The sequence below is a fragment of the Mirounga leonina genome, unplaced genomic scaffold (genome assembly GCF_011800145.1).
Source record: "Mirounga leonina isolate KUSES-001 unplaced genomic scaffold, KU_Mleo_1.0 Mir_418, whole genome shotgun sequence".
NCBI lineage: Eukaryota > Metazoa > Chordata > Mammalia > Carnivora > Phocidae > Mirounga > Mirounga leonina.
The window spans coordinates 7,050,673-7,066,879 of NW_023270739.1; the positions used below are offsets into that span (position 1 = coordinate 7,050,673).

At 60.5% G+C, this 16,207-nt stretch overlaps 1 protein-coding gene across 1 annotated transcript; it reads left to right on the plus strand.

Moving 5' to 3' along the window:
* The first annotated feature begins 5,478 nt into the window (after positions 1-5,478).
* SOX10 (SRY-box transcription factor 10) lies at positions 5,479-15,782 on the plus strand. Its single transcript, XM_034987538.1, has 4 exons — positions 5,479-5,661; positions 6,158-6,672; positions 11,535-11,803; positions 14,108-15,782. Exons 2-4 carry the CDS (start codon positions 6,236-6,238, stop codon positions 14,809-14,811), a joined length of 1,410 nt encoding a protein of 469 aa, XP_034843429.1. The 5' UTR covers positions 5,479-5,661; positions 6,158-6,235; the 3' UTR covers positions 14,812-15,782.
* Positions 15,783-16,207: the final 425 nt, after the last annotated feature.

Genomic DNA, 16,207 nt, shown 5'->3' on the forward strand with positions numbered 1-16,207 from the left:
AAACGCCCTCAGAGATAACCCAGTCTGCCCCTCATTTTATGGATAGGGAAACTGAGGCCAGGGGAGGGTAGAGGTGGCCGGGGCAACAAAGGGCCTCCACAGCCCAGCCGGGACTCAAGCCCAGCCCTCGGAGTCCCCGTGGCCCACACAGCCCTGGAGGCCCTGGGTTGTGCCAAGGCACTGGGTATCTGTGTAGGCCTCTCCCCTCAAACTCTGAGCTCCCGTGTCTCATACAGAGTACATCCCCGAAAGTTCAGCTCAGCGTGAGAGATCCGGGGCAGACACCAGGAAGGGCTTTCTAGCAGCAGGGTCTGGAGAACAAGAACAAGAACAAGCAGTCTCCTTCTGGGAGCGCTTCTGAGAAAAGGGCAGAGGCCAGCGGCCCTGAGGCTGCCCGAGGCACTGGCCCAGCCTCCTTGTGGCCAGAGAGAGTGGGGCAGGGCAGGAAAGGAAGACTCAGGCCCCAGGAGCTACCTTCCTGGCTTGGGGTGGGACCCTCAGCTTGGACCAGAAGAAACAAGGACAGGCGAGAGCCCCTGTTGGGACAAGCCCTGGAACGCTGCCATCCTTCATCCTCCACAAGAGCTCAGGCCCTCCACCTCCAGGAAGCCAGTCCTGCCGGTTCCAGCCTCGCCTATCTGTTCCTCCTTGGAACCCTGACAGCAACTCAACTCAGGAAAGACTCCCTGAGGTCATGCTGGGCCCTGGGGGGGCCAACACCAAGAAGGAAGGCATGGCCCTACCCTCAGGGGGCTCCAGATAGGAGGTGGAGACCGGCCAGACGCCAGGCTGTGTAAGGGGAGGTGCAAGGCCATCTCCACCCCCACTGGAAAGTAATACAGGAAGAGAATTCCAACTGAGTTCGTGTCCAGGAGTGCATCCCTGAAGACAGGGCCTCCAAGCTGGGCTGTAAGCAATGATGGATGGGGAGCACAGGGAAAGTGCAAAGGCCTGGGGGGTGGGTGGAGGAGGGGACTGGCCCATGGTGGCACCTGGGGTCTAGTGGCAGGGGGGCAGAGTGGTCAGAGGCTGGGCTCAGGAGGTAAACTGTGGGTGCCAGTGCATTCCCACCTATCACTAGCTGGGTGAGCTCGGGCCTGTCACTGAACCTCCTGTGCCTCAGTTTCTTTCCTAGAAGGAGAATAATAACAGTACCCACTCACTGGGTTGCTGAGAGGACAGAGCGCTCAGAGCTGGGCTGGCCCACAGGAGGCTCTGGAAGTGTGGGTCTCTGCTGTCAAGGGGGCACAGGGTAGGGGAGGCCCGGCCCCGAGGAGCTTATCACACACCACCCTGGTCTGATGCTGGGATTCGATGGGCAGATTATAAACTCCTGAAGGCAAGTCCACAGTGGCTACTCAGTAAACACTTGCGCACTTGAACTGATGTGAGCACCGTTCCCACCTCCCAGCACATAAATTACTACTACATACCAAACGTTGAGCCAGGTACTTGTGTGCGTGCGTGCGTGCATGTGTGTGTGTGTGTGTGCATATTCTTAATTAATTCTCCCATCCACTCCCACATGTAGTGATATATAATATTATCAGCATTTTACACATGCAAAAACCAAATCCCAAGAAGCTAACAGCATAAATTGCCCAAGGCCACGTGGATGCTAATGGCACAACTTCCTGACTCCAAGTCCAGTGCTCTTTCTATTGCCCTCCAAACCACAAACAACACAGCCTGTCCAGAGGCAGTGGGAGCCTAGGAAATGTTCGAGGGAGCTCTCACACTCCCCATGCACTCACCCAGACTAAGCTTCTGTCGAGGTCACTACCATACCCTTGACCCCTGACCTGTGCCCCTGAGCCCTCCCTCACCCCAATGTGCAGCCCCTCCCCTGCCACATCCCCCAAATCCCCACACACTCCAGTGTGACTGCAGTTCTGACCTCCAGCTCTGGGGTCCAGAGCCCTGGCCCCCTGCCCTCTCCCCAGAGATTTGGGGCTCTGCAGGGGGTCATCACAGCCTCGGGGCTCCAGACACCCAGTGAGGGAGAGCAAGGCGCAGAGAGCTCGAAAAGTAAACACATCTGGACTGTCCCCCCCCCCACCCCCCATTCAGAATCAGCCAGTCTGTGGTGGGAGCCAGGCTTCAGTACTTTTAAAAAACTTCACACATGATTCTAAAGTTCAGCAAGAATTAGAACCAATCCTCCAGACACCTGCCAGGAGCTGGTGAGAAATGCAGACTGGCAGGTCCCATCCCAGACCTGAAGAATGGGAGCCAGCGTGCTGCACACCTTTATGGTGAAAAGTACTGCCCTGGGCCGACGCCCGGCTTCCACACAAACCAGCAGGGAGGGATGAAGGCGAATCTCCTCCCCCTCCCCGGCCCCAGGACACTGGACGTGGATAGTGAGTATCTAAAGCACTGAGAGAGGGGGCCACAGGCCTGAGGGAATGAGGGAGTGACAGCCTAGACCAGGCAGGTGCCTGGAGGTGCTAAAGTGCTTTCCCAGTGTCCCCTCATCTGTCCTCAGTCAGGAAGAGAGTGTCATGCCCACCTGGGGAAACCGAGGCTGGAGCAGAGGCTCGACTTGACCAGCACCACCCTCGCCCTCACACAGCCCCAGCCCCACTAAAGAGCAGATTTCCCCCATCTCAGCTCAGTGTGTCCTGGGAGGCAGGCAGGGAGGCACTGGGGGTCACTGCCCAGGTGAGAGATAAGGGCCTGAGACCCAGGGCAGGGAGCCCAGGGCAGAGCCTTCCACAGAGCAGGCCCAATGCCCTAGGAAGAGAAGCTAAGGGGTTAAGGGTCACTGCTGACGGAAGCAGCTCTGCCAGGCGGGGTCCTCAGCGGGCTTTCCGTCTGACGGCCAGGGGCTGTCATTCACTGTCAGGGCTGTCTGAGCAGTAAGGCTGGGGCTGGCGGCAACAGAACCCAGGCGGGGTCCCAGGAAAAGCCTGTAGCTCCTGAAAGTCCTCTCCACCCAGGGAAAGAAACCTAACTCTGCACCATTACGCTCACACTGTGGGCCCCCGTCTCTGCTGGGGAGAGAGGGCAGGCCACAGAGTCCACCGGCCGCCACACCTCAGTGAGGATGGGCAGACTGGTTGGGGTGTGGCTGTTCTGCCAAGGGCAGAAGCCAGGGTATCTTCACCCAGCACCAGTGCCCGCTCTCCAAACTCACTGCTCTCCAGGGATGGCTGGGGCCTTTGCCCTCTCTGCTGGAGGAAGCTGGGGCCCCCAGGGCCTGGGATGGGATGGAGAGGATTACAGTTGTCAGCATGGGGGTGGTCACGGCAGGGGTTCCCCCTCCCCTTCACCCCCCTCCATGCCCACAGCTCTGGGCATCTGGCAGCCCCTCCCTGCACCCCTGAAGGCCCACCTGCCTTATCCAGCACCTCTCAGCAGAAAGCCCAAGCACAGCAATGAGGAAACGGGAGAGAGGGAGAGAGAGAGACAGAGGGAGGGGAAGAGAGAGGCCCCCTCTGTCCAGCGTGGCTTCTCTGCAGACCCAGAGCGCCCACTGCCACCCCCACCCCCATCCTGGCACAGCTGGGCCAAGGAGGGTGAGGGAGAAGGCGGGGAGCCGGAGAGGGGCGCTGTGGGACCCCACGCCCGGGCTTCTTACCCTGGGCCCTCTCCCTCCACAGCCACCCCTCCCGGCCCAGGGGGTCTCAGACACCACGGGGAGCAGGGAAGTCCTTCCCTTGAAGAGGAGGAACCAAGGGGACGGGAGGACGAGTGGGGACCCACCGGGATCGAGAGATGCCAGGCAGGCGGGCAGCGGGCCGGCAGCAGCGAGTGCTGGAGACTGCTGCAGCAGCTGGACGCGACCGGCTGGATGCGCGTCCCTCCGTCCCTCTGTCCACCCAGGGCGGCTCCTCTCTGGGCGGTTCTGAGGCCGGGCGGGCGCTGTTAAAAAGCTTTTTATGTGTGTGTGTGTTAATCACATGATTGCCGTTCACCTGTATTTCGAACAAAGACAGCTCACTGTTTCAAGGCCCCGAACAAGAGTCTGGGCACAGGGAAGAGAAGGGAGGCGGGGGGAGGAGGGTTGGCAGCGCCGGGGGTGGCGTCGAGGAAAACTGGGGGGAGATTGTCCAAGGCCGGCAAGCGAGAGAAAGAGAAAACCCTTATCAAACTCCTAATTCACTGGGCTCCGAGGCCCCAGACACACTGGCCCGATTGTCTGGCTGGTTGTGTGTGCGAGCATGTGTGTGTGTGTACTCCAATGTCCGTTCCCCCCACCCCCAACATGCCTTTGCCTCGTGTGACTACCTCATTGTGTCCCATTACCCACCCCCTCCACCCCCTTGGCCTTTCCCAAGCATGAGGCCTTGCCTAGACCCCCTTTGCAGGCCCACTCCAGACAAGACTCCCTTGGGGTGGGCCTAGGGCCTTGCCCAGCCGCTGAGTTCAGAATCGTACATGGTCGCCAGCGCGGCCCGGGCTCCATCTGCCCCCTCCATGCCCACCCGCACCTCTGCCTCGACACCCACCCTCTGGGAAGAGAGAGGGGCTGTGACCTTTGGGGGAGAGATCTGGGAAAGGGGAGAGGAAAAGGAGCCTTGGGTGATGGGCGGGAAAGAAAAAGGAGAGCAATCACCTCACTAGGGAGGTGGCTGAGGACAGAAGTGGGCAGAGAGGCGGGAGAGGAGGGTGGGGGAGTGCAGGACTTCATGACAACCCGGCCTGAGACCCCCCCACACACCAAGAGAGCATGAACCCAGTGTGGAGGGAGCTGCGGCCCCAGAAGCCTTTTGGACCTACTTGAAGAGGATCCCCCAGCCCAGGCCCACAGCCAGCCCCCTAGGAACTTCAGTCCTGCCTCTCTACCTTGAGCCAGCCCAGCCCTTACAAGTGCTGCGCATCTGGTGAGAAGGGCCCAGGGGGGCAGCTAGGGCCTCTGCCCTGGGCAGGGCGTATCTAGCTGCCCCTGCCTCACCAGGTATGGACCCGCGTGTGCTCTCTCGCCATATGAGCAGAGGCAGAGGGTAGCCTGGGTCGGGGTGGGAGGCAGGCGAGGCAGGCTGAGAAGCAGCGTCGCTCCGACCACAGTAGGCACTCCCTAAGAGTCTTAAACCAGCGATGCAGGCCAGCCGCCCTCAGATGTCCACAGAAACTTCACCCGTGTTCTCCTCATCCAGCCCCAATCCTTTGCCACTTGCCCATCCCACCACCTGAGGCAAAGGTTGGGGGTCCCAGTTGGGCCCAATTTTCCTGCAAGTAACAGGTTCTGACCCTGCCCACCTGCATCCCTTGGCTCGCCTGGCCTAACCACCCCCACTCCTACACCTCCCTGACTAAGCCCAGGCCCCAAGACAGGCCTGGGACAGCAGCGCCTGGAGCTGGGATGGGGGGGCCTGGCGGAGGAGCCCTGAGTGTTGGGGATGAAGGACAGCGCTGGAGGCTCCACCTTCTGCCCTTCCCTCCCTCCCCTCCCCCTCCCCCTCTCCCCCTCCTTCCTTCCCAGCCCTCCGCAGCAGCTCAGTGCTCAGTCAGTCTCGGGCTGTCCGGCCAGGGTGGTTGGTGGTGAGGTTTCAGGCTCCGTCCTGACGAGGCCGTGGCCTGAGGCTCAGGGCCCCCCAGCCCCTCCCTCCCAGCCCACCAGCGTCACCCCCAAGCCCCGAGCTGGACCGCACACCTTGGGACACGGTTTTCCACTTCCTAAGGACGAGCCCCAGACTGGAGGAGAGGTCCGAGGAGGTGAGTGAGTGCGCAGACCGCTCCTCGGCTCCTGCCTTCGTGGGCCCCGGCCTGGGACCCTGCGGTGGGGCGTGGGTGGAGAGAGATTGACACCGCATCTGCCCCCCACCCAGCTCCTCTAGACCCCATCGGGGGGCAGGCAGAAGGGAAGACGGAAAGGTGAGAGAAAAGGTGGGAAATTCCAGGAGCCAGGATTAGAGCAGAATAAAGAGTCCGTTTTTCTTCCTTTCCATCAACAAACCTCCACCCAAAAAGAGGTTTAAAAAAACCCAAACCCACCCACACCAAGAGACGGTTGGGACCAGGTGGTGGGAAGACGCGGAGGCGGGCGCTAGGAGGCCGAGCCCGGGTCTGGCATGTGCGCGGGCCCCAGGGGCTCTAGCGAGTTTAGGGGGAGCCGAGCGGGCGCCACCTCGGGGCTGTGCCCGTGTCGCGTCTCGGGCTGCCGTCGGGGCTGCGCGCTCGGCCGCTCCATCGCGCCCTCCTTCCCGTCCAGGTGGGCGTTGGACTCTTCGCAAGGACCCCGGCGGCGGGCCCCGGGGAGGCGGCCGAGGCGGCGGCGGCCGGGGGCGACATGGCGGAGGAGCAGGACCTATCCGAGGTGGAGCTGAGCCCCGTGGGCTCCGAGGAGCCCCGCTGCCTGTCCCCAGGGAGCGCGACCTCGCTGGGGCCCGACGGCGGTGGCGGCGGCGGCGGCGGATCGGGCCTGCGAGCCAGCCCGGGGCCCGGCGAGCTGGGCAAGGTCAAGAAGGAGCAGCAGGACGGCGAGGCGGACGATGACAAGTTCCCCGTGTGCATCCGCGAGGCCGTCAGCCAGGTGCTGAGCGGCTACGACTGGACGCTGGTGCCCATGCCCGTGCGCGTCAACGGCGCCAGCAAGAGCAAACCGCACGTCAAGCGGCCCATGAACGCCTTCATGGTGTGGGCGCAGGCGGCGCGCAGGAAGCTGGCCGACCAGTACCCGCACCTGCACAACGCCGAGCTCAGCAAGACGCTAGGCAAGCTCTGGAGGTGAGCGCCCCCGACTCGCCTCCGGGGAGCTCCCGCGGGCCCCCTAGCTGCGGGTGCATTCAGGCTAGACCGGCACTGCCCGGGCCCTTCTCGCGGGGGCAGCCACCGCTTTGATGGGACTGGAAGACCAGGTGTGGGCACTGGGCCCGCCCTTCCCCCCATGAGTACCCCCTTGAGGTTGCACTGGCTTAGAACTACAGCGGCCTAGGCAAGGCTCCCCACCCGGGGCAGCGGACCGGAGGGCGCCCCCTCGTGGTTGGAATTCTGTCGGTGGCAGGCGAAGGGCCTGAGCTTCTTGCTGGGGGGGTGAAGGCGAGAGGGAGGGGAGGATCCCGAGGGCCCCACTCCAAAGGTCTTCACCAACGGCTTTCCCGCCGGCACAGCACACTCGCGGGAGCCACCGCCACTGGCCCCAGTGGTCAGGGGGATGCCTGAGAAATGCTTGGGAAAGAATGGAAGGCCTGGCTGGAGAGGCAGGGAAACTAAGGCAGCCAGATGGAGAACTGGGGGGCAGTTCAAGGAAAATAAGGAATTCAGACAGGAGTCTTTGAAAGAGTGAGGGATGGAGAACTGCCAAGGGCAAATCTATCACTGCAGGATCCTGTCCTGTCCCAGCTACCTTCATCGTGCCTTCCTTATCCTCCCCTCCTTTGGGGGGGGAGGGGGCTCTTCTCTTTATCCTCTAGGGAAGGGGACACAGAAAGAAGTCTCCCCTCCCACCCTGTCCCAGAGCTGCCAGGCCTGCCTCTCTCTCCCTTCCTCCCCCAGTCCGGCGCCATCTTCTTTTCCAGGGCCCCACCCAGCGTTGAGTAACCTCCTACCCCTCCAGCCCCAGAGCTGGAGCTGAGAGCCCTGGCCAGGAGGAAACCTTGGCTCCTCTTCCTACCCAGGGTGCCTCAGAGTCCTTGGTTCCCTGGGTCCAGCCCAAAGCTCTGGGGAAAAACATGCCCCCCAAAGAGGAAGTCTGCCACCCCTCACCTCAGGTCTGGGGCTCAGCCTGGCCCGTTGGGTTATGTTGAGCAGGGTAACAACCTTGGGTTGTGTTGAGTAGGGTAACAACCTCCCACCTCAGGCGTCCTGGGCAGCTCAGAAAAAGAACAGGGGTTCCAAGAGATGCAAGCCTGCAGAGACCACCTGATTCCCCACTAGCCTGCCCAAGAGACAGGCCCAGAAAGGCAAAGGGACCTCAAAGGCCACAACACAGCTGGTGGCAGAGCAGGGCCACAACCCAGGTCTCCTAACTCTTCGTCTAGTGGTTTTCCCCCACACTGTCCTTGGTGACAGTGGCGGGTCACCCCTTCGCTCTAAAGCGTGATGGGGGGGTAGGGCAGAGAAGGGGAGAGCAGGAGTGAGGCATACCTGAGTTTCAGAAAGTTGGGGCTTCTCAGAGGAGCCTGCCTCCCTCCTGCTGCTGCCCACCCCTTGTGGGCCCCGGCATAATGGAGATTGGGCCTAGAAGGCCAACGGTTTAGAGTAGTAGAAGAAGCAAGAAGGTCCCCCAAGAGACCCAAGAGGGATTCACATCCAGCCCCGTGGCCCCATGTGTTTGCTGATGGCGTGGTGCCCCTTCACCTCCCCGACCCAGCCCTCAGCGCTCTGCTCATCCTGGGCAGGCAGGCTCTGGGCTTAGTGGCCAGCCTGCTGTGTCAACTCAGAGGCTCCAGCTCTGCCCAAGAGCAGAGGTCAAAACTAGCTCCTCTGCCCAAGGTCCATCTGCACCTGGGTAGGGCGCAGCCCAGGCCAGTACCCTTGGTGCTGTGGGACAGAGAAGAGCAAATGAGAGACAGACAACCAGGAGGGAGACAGACAGGCAGATCGAGCAGACCTGGGGCATCAGGAACCGACCACAGCACCAGCCCAGGGACAGCATCAAAGCAAGGATGGACCCCCACTTCTCCCTCAGCCCACTGTGAAGGATTTAAGACTGGACCTGCCATTGTCCCTGTCCCTGTTCCCCCAGCCCACAACCCTGGGCTCGGGCTCTCTCAGGGGACTAGTTTCTGGCCATCACTGATTGGCCCCAAGGGCCAGTCTAGCATAGGGCCATCAGGAAAGCGGATGCTGCTTGCTCAGGACCCAAGCCCAGGGGTAGGAGGGTGGCAGGACAATGACAAGGATGAAAGGCTATGCCTACAGGTGGGGGGGACACCTGGGTCCTGGGTGGGGACCCCTCCTGAAATCCCTCCCAGGCTCATGACTCCCAGGCCTCCAGGAAGGGGGATGGGCTAGACAGGCAGAACTGGAAAACAGGGCCCTGTTTTCCAGGCTATGCCCACAGGCTGGGGTCGGACACACCAGTGTCCAGGTCCTGGCTCCTAAGAGGCTATGTGAGCTCTGACAGTCAGGCTAACCTTCAGGGCCCACCTGGGAAAGGACTGCTGGATGCTGATCACATGTTGACGCTTGTACATCGGTTGACGTGCCCGGAGAGAGTAATTAGACCCCAGAGACTAGAAAGGGGGTCACAGGCTGGAGCCTCTCCTGACCCCCAAGTCCACAGGTGCCTTCCCTGACAGGAAGAGCAGATGGAACAGCAGCCGGTGCCCCACCTTGGGAGCCCCCGCCCCGGTCGGGATTCCCCGTTTGCAGGGGTAACCAGCCTACCCTCTCCTGGCCCCTATTCCAAACCTTGGAGACCTAGAGGACAGAGGCCAGGTGGAGAGCAAATGAGGATCAGGTTTAAAGTTAGAGCTTTGGGTGACGTGGGGGCCTGGAGGGCAATGCTGAGCGAGGCTGGTGCTGGGGTCAAGATTAGATTTGAGGTGGTTTACCTGGTGGGGGCAGGATGGGCCTGGGGTTAGGAGAAAATGAACAGAGCTGAGGTTGGGGTCGGGGCTTGGAGGCTCGTTAGCCAACTGTAGCTGCTGAAGGACTGGGACTGTTGAGGGACTGGGCTGGGGTGGGTGCTGAGGGCTGGGGGTTGGGAGGGCCGGGGGTCAGGATTCTGTCAAGGTTAGGGTATTGCGGGGAACTAGCAAGGGAGGCGACAGGGTGTGCTGTGTTTAAATCTTCCCTCTCTCCATGCCCCCTACTGTTTTCTGGCTGATTCACACCCAGTTGCCAGCTGGACAGAGGGCACAAGGAAGGTTTGGGGTAGGAGAGGAAGCTCAGTGTCCCCAGCCATTCCAGAGCCTCTGTGCTGGGGCCCTTGGCTGTGGGCTGAGCCTGCTCTACGCCCTCTAGTGCAGCTCTCTCCCCGCCCCCCAACACACACACACACACACACACACACACACACCTTCAGGGCCCGCCCCTCTCTGCTGGCCAGCCTCCCTGAGGCCTGGCTGGAGTGGGGGTTGGGGTGGGGGGTTGGTCTGCATGGCTCGGGGAGGAAGGCTGCAGCCCACTCCCTCACCCCGGAGGAGGCGCTGGTCTGGGGTCTTCATGCCATCACTCAGCTAGAGGGACCCTTGGAGAAAGCTGCCTTAGGGCTGGGTTCTGGCAGCCTGCGGGGAGGGGGTGGCGGGGTGGGGGGGGAGGCTAAGCTGCACAGGAATGCTGCTGCCGGCTAGGAGGTGCCTGGTATGACCACCCCCTCCCATCCTGGGCAGGAGGGCTAGGCCTTCCTGACTGGGGGAAGAGGGCACCCACTGGGGAGGGGGTGGGCGGCTGGAGAGAGAGGCCCTTTGGGCAGGACAGAGTCGCACCCACACTGTCCCTCACATCTAGGATTCTATGAGTTTGTTCTTTCCCCTCAGCCCCCTCTGCAAGGTACCCTATTCCGCCCTCCTCACCTAGGGGCAGGGGGAGAGGGTCTGTGGGCCTCTGTCCCAGGGTCTGGGAAGAAAGTCTAGCTTCCTCTAGCCTCTGTCACCCCCTGGACAAGGAGATATGATCTCCCCCAGGATGCCGTGACCCCGCATAGCGAAGGGGACTTACATCCTGCCCCTTCGGCCACACCACACTGGAATTCACAAAATGAGCGTTCCAGAGTTGAGAGGGCCCACCCCAGGTCCTCCTGCCCAAGCCCCCCAGCAGTAGTAGAACAGCACCTGTTTCTCAAGGTGCCCGCCCTCCATCCCCAGGCCTTGTGCAAAGTGCTTCACACCCAGGACCTCGGCCAATCCCACACCCACTGAAGTAAGCATTATCATCCTCATTTGATAAGCAAAGAAACTAAGGCTCATAGAAGTGATTTGCCCATGGTCACACAGCTAGCCAGTAGCAGAGACTGGACTCTTCCCCCTCACTACACTGTCGCTCAGTTTGCATACCTCCAGCCCCAGGGAGCTCACACCCTAAGGAGGCAGCCAGCTCTACCTGCAGACAGCTTTGATGATGAAAAAATTTTTTCTTTCCTTGAACTGAAGCTCTGTGTCCCTCAAAAGCTCTATTCCTGGGGCGCCTGGGTGGTTCAGTCAGTTGAGCATCTGACCCTTGGTTTCGTCTCAGGTTGTGAGCTTCTCCTGACTCCTGGGGTCGAGCCCCAATCTTGGGCTCCTCAAGCAGAGTCTGCTTGTCCCTCCCCATCCCCCCTTGCCCCCCCCCCCCCCCCCCCGTCGCTTGTGTGCTTGCACTCGCGCACTCTCTCTCTAGGATAAATGAATAAATCTTTAAAAAAAAAAAAAAAAAAAGAAGAAAAAGAAAAAGCTCTATTCCTACTTTTAACTCCATCCTCAGGGTTGCCAGGAGCAGCAGGCTGATCCCTCTCACACCCCAGCCCCCAAGAGTTTAGGGAGAGAGATCACAGCCTTCTGAGCCTGTGGTTCCTTGGGCCTCACTTCCTAGTTTGTAAATCAAAGAGCAAGCCCCTGCCCTGGGCCCTGCCTGCCCTCTGGGCTTGCCATCCCTGGACCTCATTTGTTTGAGGGCAGAGACTCACGCTGGCCCCTCTACTATCTCCCCCAACTGTACCACCCCAGGCTGCTGAACGAGAGTGACAAGCGCCCCTTCATTGAGGAGGCTGAGCGGCTCCGGATGCAGCACAAGAAGGACCACCCGGACTACAAGTACCAGCCCCGGCGGCGGAAGAATGGGAAGGCGGCCCAGGGGGAGTCAGAGTGTCCTGGCGGGGAGGCGGAGCAGGGCGGGGCTGCCGCCATCCAAGCCCACTACAAGAGCGCCCACCTGGACCACCGGCACCCGGGAGAGGGCTCCCCCATGTCAGACGGGAACCCCGAGCACCCCTCAGGTGAGCGCTGGGCTGATGACGAGCTGTGGGTGGGGAGAGCCTGGGCACTGGGGAGAGGCGAGGGCTGGCTGCTGTGAGACCCGGACCCACAACCGGCCTGGGGGCTGGGGAGGCTGCCAGGCTGCACAGTAGCCCCAGCTGAGGTGCAGGGTCCCGGAGGGAGCTCAGTGGGAACTCAGACGCCAAAGGAAGTGGCTGGGCACGATGGCTCCGGCTGATGGAAGAGGGTGCAGCTGCTGAGTGAAGAGGCTAGTTAAGGAGGCCGTGGAGGCCAAGGGGTGAGTTACAACTGGAAAAGCAGAGACAGAATGATTTTGAGAAATGGGAGATCAGATGCAGGAGAGATCACTGCCGGGAGCCACGGCATGTGATGTTGAGCAAGTGCCATGGAGGGGCCAGACACAGGGCATCTCGTTGCATTTGCATTTATGAAAAGAGCACCTACTGTGTACCAGGCACCCTAATTGCCTTAGGTGTAATAACTCATTCAATCACTCTGAGCTGTGATGAGGCAGCCACACTGCCTGGGCTCAGACTTCAGCTGTGTGACAAGTGACTCCCATGTCCTAGATGAGAAAACGGGCACAGCTGAGTCTGAGCCCAGGCAGCTGGACTCTGGGGCCCCTGCCAGCACCACCGCTGCCCCGCTTGTGCTCGTACAGCGTATAGAATATGCCATACGTGGGCTTGGGCACACAGGAAGTCTCCGTAAGCACAGCTCTGCCCTCAGGAGACATGCCCGAGCCCTCCTTTGTGCCAGACCTGGGAGCGGACACCAGGGGCACCAACAAGAGAAGCTCCCTGGTCTCGGAGGTCCACAGTCTAGAGGGAGGAACAGGGATGAAAACGAATGAAGAAGAAACAAGTGTGCATGAAGCCTGTACCTCCAGAAGGAGGCCATGTCTGAGCCGCTCGGTATCATCTTTGTTTTACTGATACGGAGACAGGTTAGAGAAGATGGGCATTTTCCCAGGATCACACAGTAAGTGATAGAACCAGGATTCAAGCGCAGGCAGCTCTCAAAATCCAGAGCACTTGGCCAGTGCAGGACCTGGCATTGCCTCTGGTCTGATGAGGGAGACACGGGCCGGCCCTCAAGGAGCCCCCAGTCTCACAGACCATGGACATGTTCTCTCCCCGATGGGATCCCCAGTCCGGCTGTCTCTCCCACACACTTACATACCTCATCTTCAGAGATTCAGGGACACACCACACACACACACACAGAGCAGAAGACCCCAGACCACATACCATACAGCCACCTCAGAATATAACTGTGGGCATGGGCTTTTTCTCAGCCTTCAAGGCCAGCTCAGCTTCCTCTCCTCAGGGAGACCTTCCCCAGGTCCCCAGGACAGGGTGGGTGGCTTCCTCCTCTGGTCTCCTGAGCCCTCTGCATATCCTGTCACTTCTGATGCTGCCCTCCAGTTCTGTGTGTCTCTGGATCCTCCACCAAGACTCTTGAGCTTGTAAAGATAGGACCCATTTTATTTATGTTTGCATGCCCTGCACCTGGCACCGTGCCCCCTAAGCATTTGCTGAATGAATATGTGAACGAGAAAATAGAGGAACAGGGGTGGAGCAAGTCAGCTATCTAAGTGTCCTCCTGATCAAGCAAGGAAAAGCAGCTGGAGGGACGAGGGGCAGCACAGCTGAGCGAGAGGCCGGGGGGGCAGAGTCAGAGGGAAGGCTTCCTGGAGTGAGGGGCCCTTGAGCGGGCTTTGGGAGGACAGACGGGGCTAGAGGGGACACATGGCTGTTTGGGGGCCAAGGGCAGAGGGGGTGGGGGTAGGAGGTACAGGCAAGCTAGCCAAAGTGAAGCAGTCAGTAGTGATGAGGGCAGGCGAGGTCAGCAGCAAGGAGAGCAGCGGGCAGAAGCCAAGCATGCGTTCGAGAGAACAGGCACGCACAGAGCGATGGGCCAGACCCGTCAGGGCGGACAGCTAAGCAGCAGTGGGAGCAGGGAAGGAAGCCGACTTCAGCTGATCTGAGGAACAACTTCCCAACAGGGAAGGTTTTTCAAAATGCAGCACGCCTGTCTAGGAGGTGGGTGACAGAGGGAGTCCTGCTCTGGGGGAAGAGGCAGACGCACCCCTCAGAATGGGAAATTTCAGAAACAACTGGAGACCAGCTCTAGACCGTTACAGAATTAAGTGCCAACTCGGGCTGCCCAAACACGTAAAGCTTACAAGGTCATGCAGTGATCCATCCTCGGCCTCCTGGAGGCATCTTTTCTGATGGTGAACCTTCAGAATCCAGAAGCCTCTGACCTCGCTTCCCACTTTCTGTCTCCCTTTCACCCAGGCCAGAGCCATGGCCCACCTACCCCTCCGACCACCCCAAAGACAGAGCTGCAGTCGGGCAAGGCAGACCCCAAGCGGGATGGGCGCTCCATGGGGGAGGGCGGGAAGCCTCACATCGACTTCGGCAACGTGGACATCGGTGAGATCAGCCACGAGGTAATGTCCAACATGGAGACCTTTGATGTGGCTGAGTTGGACCAGTACCTGCCACCCAACGGGCACCCGGGCCACGTGGGCAGCTACTCGGCAGCCGGCTACGGGCTGGGCAGCGCCCTGGCTGTGGCCAGTGGACACTCCGCCTGGATCTCCAAGCCACCAGGCGTGGCTCTGCCCACGGTCTCGCCACCCGGTGTGGATGCCAAAGCCCAGGTGAAGACGGAGACCGCGGGGCCCCAGGGCCCCCCACACTACACCGACCAGCCATCCACCTCACAGATCGCCTACACCTCCCTCAGCCTGCCCCACTACGGCTCCGCCTTTCCCTCCATCTCCCGCCCCCAGTTTGACTACTCTGACCATCAGCCCTCAGGACCCTATTATGGCCATTCAGGCCAGGCCTCTGGCCTCTATTCGGCCTTCTCCTACATGGGGCCCTCGCAGCGGCCCCTCTACACGGCCATCTCTGACCCCAGCCCCTCAGGGCCCCAGTCCCACAGCCCCACACACTGGGAGCAGCCGGTATATACGACGCTGTCCCGGCCTTAGAGCGAGCCCCGTCATCACCACCCTGCCCGGCCCCTCTGGGTAGCAAGCCCCTTCCCCCAGCCCTCGTGCCCTGTTCCTCACCCATCTCAGGCCTGCTGGTGGCTGTGGAGGAGGCTGCAGAGGCTGACAGCTGAGGGAAGGCTTTCTGTCTGGCTCACCACCTTTGATGACCCCACCCCGTCCTATCCAGGCTCCAGCCCAGGCAAAGCCCTGGGCTACTAGGCTGGGCAGAGGAGAAGGAGGTTGACTGTCGCCCCTAGAATGAACGATGAGGGGCTGCACCTTCCCCCCAGGAATGACCCTCATCCCAGGACCTGAGAAAGACCCGCTCACCCTCCTCTGGGAGTAGGGGAGGCATCCAGGGTCAGATGGGAATCGGAGGCCCTGCCACACCTGTGCCCGTGTTCGCGCTCTCGTGGAGAATGAGGGGTCTGACATAATCCGTGCCACTTGGGCCACGTGCCTAAGATCAAAGCCGGCCAGAGACCTGCATCAGTGCCTACAGTGGGCTACAACTGCCCCTCGGGGGCTGAGGACAGTTTTGAACAGCTTTGGGGGGGATCTCAGAGGGAGGGCTCCTCATCCCCTCAGGGCCCCCTCCCTTTCTGAACACAGGGAGGAATTGGCACAGAGGCCTCCAGATGCAATTCTGTGCCAATCACTTCATTCTTTGTCTAACGGAGAAAGAGCACCCCGGCCCTACTCCACTACAACCTCCCAGACCTTGAGGCACCTCCCGGATGAGGAGGCAGGGGCTCCAGGAAAGGATTCAGAGACAATTCACAGAGCCTTCCTCCCAGGCTCCCCGCCAACTCCCTCTCCCCTCACCAGGCTCTGCGGTCCCTGCTCTGTCAGCCCCAACTCCTCGGGCTTCCCAGAGCGTCATAGCTGCTCGGGCCCCAGCCCTCAGCTCCAGGAGGAGACACAGGGCCTGACACCCAGGTTGCTGGCAGCAGGCTGGACACTAAACTCCTGACATGTACGTTCTGCCCTGGCCTTTTGCCCTTTGCCTCCCAGTGGTATTTGAATAAAGTATGTAGCTCTGTCTGCCCCTATTTTCCTGTTCTGCAGCCCCCACAGTCCACATGTAACTCATTACTGCCCCCCTTATTTATCTCAGTAGAACCCTCTCCCCTCTCCCCTCCTCCTAGGTACTCCAGCCCCTATTAACTCTGCATTAAGCATTCCACATAATAAAATTAAAGGTTCCGGTTACCTGCTTGGTGGGCCTGACCTGGCCTGTCTCTTGGTCTCTTATCCCTGCACCTGTGCTTCCTCAGAATCTCTTTCTGGAAACAGCTAGGGGGTAGAATGCAAAGGACAGATAATGCAAAGGTCTCCTCTCTCCCGTGAGAAGGTGGGGGCCCTGCAGTGTGTTGGGACAACTAGCATCCCA